Source organism: Crocodylus porosus, unplaced genomic scaffold (genome assembly GCF_001723895.1).
Source record: "Crocodylus porosus isolate Cpor-Errol unplaced genomic scaffold, CroPor_comp1, whole genome shotgun sequence".
NCBI classification, from domain to species: domain Eukaryota; kingdom Metazoa; phylum Chordata; order Crocodylia; family Crocodylidae; genus Crocodylus; species Crocodylus porosus.
The window spans coordinates 20,226,945-20,232,948 of record NW_017728925.1 but is presented as its reverse complement, the minus strand read 5'-3'; the positions used below and the strand labels follow the sequence as shown (position 1 = coordinate 20,232,948).

General features: G+C 40.4%; 1 protein-coding gene across 5 annotated transcripts in view; it reads right to left on the bottom strand.

The window, feature by feature from the left end:
- Positions 1-2,234: 2,234 nt before the first annotated feature.
- The window catches only part of GARNL3 (GTPase activating Rap/RanGAP domain like 3), a 116,255-nt gene continuing 112,485 nt past the window's right edge, over positions 2,235-6,004 (bottom strand). For all 5 annotated transcript variants that reach the window (XM_019541075.1, XM_019541072.1, XM_019541074.1 and 2 more), the window contains 3 exons: positions 5,141-5,350; positions 4,585-4,696; positions 2,235-3,309 (listed from right to left, as the gene is read on the bottom strand). In XM_019541075.1, the coding sequence (XP_019396620.1) occupies positions 3,153-3,309; positions 4,585-4,696; positions 5,141-5,350 (479 nt within the window). In that variant the 3' untranslated portion in view covers positions 2,235-3,152. The remainder of the gene's footprint in view (positions 3,310-4,584; positions 4,697-5,140; positions 5,351-6,004) is intronic.

Here is a 6,004-nt window from a genome sequence, read left to right as displayed (position 1 = left end):
GGGTCCACAACCACTACTTCTTGACCAAACCCTGACCAGAAACCTTACTGGCACAGATCTAGGCTCTTGGCTGCAGCAGAGGTGTTTTGAGGTAGCAGCTCTTGTACACAGTCTTCAGCCACAGACACTGGGTTTTTCAGGTACAGCTTTGTCCTCTATGCAGACAATCTGATCCCACCAGACCTTCTTCCAGATCCCTTTAGCCATCCTTGTGTCCTCTTCTGCATACCTTGCAGACACACCGATTAAGCACAAAATGAGAAATCATACAGGACGGAGGCCTTATAGCTCTGTGTTCTGATGTTTCTTACTTAAATGACAACCTTATGGCAAAAAGGGACAACTGTGACTTTCTGTACATGGGCCACAGTTCCATTCAGTGATTCGTGCACCAAACCCAACAACATGGCCCTGACCAACTTTTTTTTTTTTTTTTTTAAGGTGTGCTGTCCCCTCAGAATTGTTCCAACAACTAATAGTCTTCCTATTCAAACACGTCCTGAATTATCAGTTTAAAACTCATCTCGATTTTCTCCCCGTTTATCTTGGATGAGACTATCTTGGAGCCACCCAATGCTGTGATTACATGCAGAATTCAGAGGTTCTATGAAGGTGAAGAAAGCTAACCCTTGGGAAAAGCCACTTCGTGGCTACTCTGTTTCAGCTCTTCTGATCTCTGCACTGGCCTCTCCCCCAGGCCTTTCCAGTCCCTTCCGGATGGAAGATGCACTGGTTTGTTCAGGCCCTTCAGTTTGCCTTTTTAACTCCCCCGTAGCGTTGGGCTCTAGTCAACTCTCCTTGATTCACAGGCTGCCACATGTGGACCATGCTACAGCAGTGGGGAACAGAGAATTGCACAATCTTTTCTGGTCTACGATCTAATATTTTAACATTTCAAAACAAAATTTCCAATTATAGTTTATTTTAACTAAAGCCTGGGATTGCAGCACATCAATACAGGCTTCACAATGACTAGAACATGGACACATGAGCAACACGGAAGTGGCACAGTGCATCCAGAGAGAGGGCCACAGGGTAAGAAGTAGCAGCAATTGTTCCAGCCTTCATTAGCAGCTGGTAGTGCAATTAGTTTTCCTTACATGGGTGCAGTTGAGCCCAATTTAGGGTTAAATGACATGTTCACATAGTGTGCCCTGAATGCAGTTACATAAAGAATTTCTTGCACAGAAACGTTACAACAGGTGTTGACAGTGTTTTGGGGCAGTCTGCCAAAAACACCCAAAACCCTGACCTGTAAGATGCTGGCATGCCAGGGGCTGATGGTGGGGGAGCCACAAGGGGCCCAATCCTTGTTGTGGGAGCACGGCCCCAACCCCTTCCCCATCATCTGCCCCAAGGCATGCGTGCCAAACAAAATGCCTTGGCATGCTACACACTGGCACTTGTGCTGGGGGTTGCCTATCCCTGTGTTACAACCTTTACCAGAAATGTGTGCCTGATCTGTCAGTTTTCAGCTTGATTGTTTAGCCTGAGCAGAACTGGTAAATGGCACAGGGTGCATAAAAGCTCCTTCCAGTAAGTGTGTAATGGAAATTTGTGCCAAAAACATTTAGCTAGTTTTTGATGTTTTGTCTTAATATTACAACCTACAGGTTTACAGTTTAAAAAATGTTGTGATCACAACCAATCAAAACAGCAAAAAGTATTACTTCTTTCCTTGGTCAGCTGCTACAAGGAAGAAAAAATGCTCTTTTCCATTAAGCTAATCTTTTAAGGGAAGCAATTACAACTACATAGATGTTAGGAAAACAGAACAGGGCACTTGGTAGAAAACTATATATTCAGGTGTACTGAATAAAGGCAGAAAGTTGCAAATGTTTCTGCTTAGAAGAAATAGGAAATCATGGCATAAAGGATGACATCACAAAAGAAATAGGGGTGCAGAAGTATTTCTAGTTACAGAGCCAGAGGTAATTTGCAAACAGCTAAAATCTTAATTTTTTTTTAATAGGATAAGAACACTTCATTTTAATTATAAAGCCTCTCTCTAATTTCTTCTTGAAATAATTTTGCTTTGTTTTATTTAGTTGGGTTTTTTTTAAATACAGGAAAGGCATCAAAATCACATGTTGTTAACGAAACCCTGTCCTTCCAACAACCCATGTTTTACTTCCATTATTTCCACTGTAAAAAGACAGCCGCTCCCCACCTGTCTCTTCAGCCTTGACCTACTAAACAAAGTATGGCTTTTAGAAATACTCCATCATTGTACCTTTCATATATTTGATGCACACGTACACAACATCTACTACTGATATCTGCCTATTAACAAGAGATTTACCTTTGAACCCAAATATTATGGACCATGGAAGGAGAAATCAGATCTTGCTCCTACACGTTATTTATTATAACGTCTGTAGGAACACCAAAGGGATAATATTCTGGCTGATGGGTAAACCTGATGCATATCTCTTCTTGCTCTGTCCCAGATTATTCATTTTTAAGTATAATTTGAATGTACATGGTTTTAAAAAAAATCTGCATTTCAGGACATTTGCACTCAAGACTGGTTTCAGGTTCCTCTAAGAAATTTGTGTGGAGAAAGATCAGCGTGAGGGAAGCGGTATACTCTTATCTTACCTGACATCCTTCGTTCTTCAGTAAACATAACAGAGCAGCATCACATCAGGGATAGTGGATCCTGACTGAAAAGAATCTAGTTACAAGGTTGACATTTTTTACAGATAAAAATCATAAAGGTGGATTTCCTTATAAAAAGTAGCTTACTAGGTGACACTGAAGCTGTACTGTAGAACAATTCAGAATCCAGAATGGTTGCAAGTCACTTAGTTGCATGTTACTTTCAGCCAGGTGCTTGAAAGGTACTAACTTTAGAGTAAGTTAGAATGAATACTTTTATTTACTTAAAAGTTTCAGCCTAAACCTCTTGTTGTTATCTACCATCTTATTACAACCAGAACCACTGGTTCTTTAACTGAGAGACACAAAAACATAAGCATCACCAATTCAGGCCCAGTTCACAAGAACAAGTTGAGTTCTATGAAGGGTAATCACCAATACATTCCATTTCCAGTCACATTTTACCGCTGGAAACAGTGCTGTGACATTCCTACGTGGCCTACAGAATTATAAGAAAAGGAAAGGAAAGAACAGGGATCTTTAGATTGTCTTCACTTCAAGTCAATGATGTCTTCATCAAATGAAGCAGTAAGCTGAAACAGGTAGCTAGATGATGGACTGTCTTCCCTGCTTACTGCAGTATCAGGATCCGAGCTGGTGGAAAGGTGGCGGCCTTCAGAATTTCTTTCAAAGGAGCTTGAAATTATCCTGCAAGGAGGAAGACAGAGTTGCTGTAAACATTTCCAGATGAAAGAGAATAGCAGTATCAGTGCCTATCCCTGGACTCAAGCAGGTTAATCTATGGGCAGAGTCAAAACACTTGCTGTCCTGAGAATTGCATTTCATTCCTCTTTTGAAAAAACCAAAAACCACTCTGATTTTCCACTTATTCTCACTAACTTGGTCATTAGAAAACAGTAACAAATACCACGTTCACAAACTTTTAATTTTACTCAGGAGCCAATGTGGTAGAAGTGATCTCTCTTATTAGGCCAACTAGACAGTTGCACCCAAAAAACAAAAACTTTATTTGCAAGCTTTTCAGGCTTATGCGCCCTTCCTCAGACATTAGAGAATGCAAAGGCTGTAAAATTTCTACCAGGTAGAAATGAGAAATGTTGCAATCTCTGATGCCTGAGGAAGGGCGTTTGCCCAAAAGCTTGCAAATAAAGAACATTTTTTTTTTGCAACTGTGTAGTTGGTCTAATAAAAGATATTACACCTCTACCACACTGACTGCTTGTACTTTTAGACCAACATGGCTATAACCTTTATCCCTAAATTTACTCAAACGTTCAGTTGCCCTCCCCTCCGCCCGCCACAGTATTTTTTTCCCTTCCTTTTCAAGGTTCTGAAATCAGTCTCATGCTGTTTTAAATAATAGAGAATAAAAGTAATGAAGCATCATTAGTAATGAGTCAAACCCTGCTGCCTCTGCCCTGTATAAGTAAGGATTCCATCATGCAGAGTGCTATGGCATAGGATCACATGAAGAGGACTGGACAGACAAGTTCCATACATGCCGCTCTGCCAAATTTCTTTGCCGCAACAAGGCCCATGGGAAGGAAGGAAGTGGCCAATAAGTTCATACCATGTGGGTCTCCTAGAAAAATCCCTATTGATGGAGGTTGAGCCATGATGCCAACCATAACAAAGACTCACTCTGACTGCCTGTTAGGTTCAGCCAGATGCAACATACAAGTCTTTGTTATAAAACAGCAAGAAACCCAAGATTTAATCTTACAATGGCAACAGAAGCTTATTCAAAAAAGTCATGAACCAGTTCTGACCCACCAAGGCAACGTGAAGAACAACCTCTTACTTAAACAGCTCATAGGGTAAAATCATAGTAGAACAGCTCTGAGGTCCAATTTAAGCCAAGGTATGATATGCATTGTGTACACAGCATTAGGACAACTGTTTGCACCCCAAGGACATAATGCTTTAATTTAGTGAGATTCTTTTAGAGGTCTCTTTATTTACCTGTCACTGCTAGTTGACCTTATTGCTCCATGCTTATGGTCTGATTGTTTTTGAGGAAGTTTCTTTTGTTTCTGCATTCCTTCTGACTTAGGAACTGGCTCATCCAAGAGGCCTTAAGAAAGGAATAAAAAGTTTAGTTGCCAAAAGAGGCTAAATGTTAATTGGGATGTTATAGCTATAATATCTCTCACTGCCTTCTGTCAGTTACTAGCTACATTCTGATTGGCTTAAAATACCAACCTGTGTGGATTTCATAGGATTATAGGAAGGAAGGCTGGAAGAGACCTCATGAGGTCATCTGGTCAAGTCCCCTAACTCAAGGCAGGATCATCCCCAACTAAACTGTCTCAACCAAGTGTCTGTCTCAAATAACTTATCAAAGGATTTATGTAATCTCTGTATACTGAGGCTGGTTTTTTTTAAATTGATGCTGTTTCATTTTTTTCATATTGTCTTCTCAATACCAATCAATCTCCAGAATCAAGTGGGTGACCCAAAATTTCCAGGTGATATAAATAGCAACTGATCACTACAACCAAAAATAAGGAGATTCTACCCAGTAGTTCTTTGCGTGTCCTGATTGCTATTTCTTTAATTTCCATACGAGATAAGGATAATGAGTGAGTAACAGGGACAGAGGTGATTCCACTTGGCGTTGGGGTAGCGATGACCTTAGGGACTAAAGGCGACTTCAGAGGACGTTCAATGCTCCTACCAACCAGGTTACTGAGAGGAATTTTGTACAAGTTTTTATAGCGAACTTCACCTGAAACACAGCAAGAAAAACAAACGGTAACAGATTCTTCATTCTGTCATAGTAATTAGAGTTTCTCATATTAGTCTTTACCACTTGAGTGCTGACAGCAGGCACCACACTGCTTGCTACATGTAATCTAAGATACTGCCCCTTTCCCTGCAAAGCTTGCAATCTACATCGATAATTACTGGCCATAAATACGTACTGGAATCAGACAGATAATACTGCTAACAGGACTGGTGTTATAGTAGAGTAATGACAGTATTTTTCAGTCACAGTGTACATACAGTCAAGCTGAGGGAGAAACAGACATACACAATGCAATTCTAAACCTCTACAGGACAAAACATATTCCAAACCTGTGCGCCAACAACTGAAATTATACAGCAATACACGTACTATCTAGGTGCCTCTAGTGAAACAGTATTCCATCCTAAGCATCCATTGTTTAAAGGAAAGTTCTTAGCAGAATGCAAGGCAGACAAGGTTCTTTGGGTGAATCTGATCTCTTTTATTAGACCAATTTACGTTGATCTAATACAAGAGATCAGATTCACCTGAAGAACTTTGTCTGCTTTTGTCCTTAGACCAACTGACAACTGACGCCCAGGAAAAAGCCAACCTATTAAATAGGTACTTTGCGTCAATCTTTCATCAGTCACA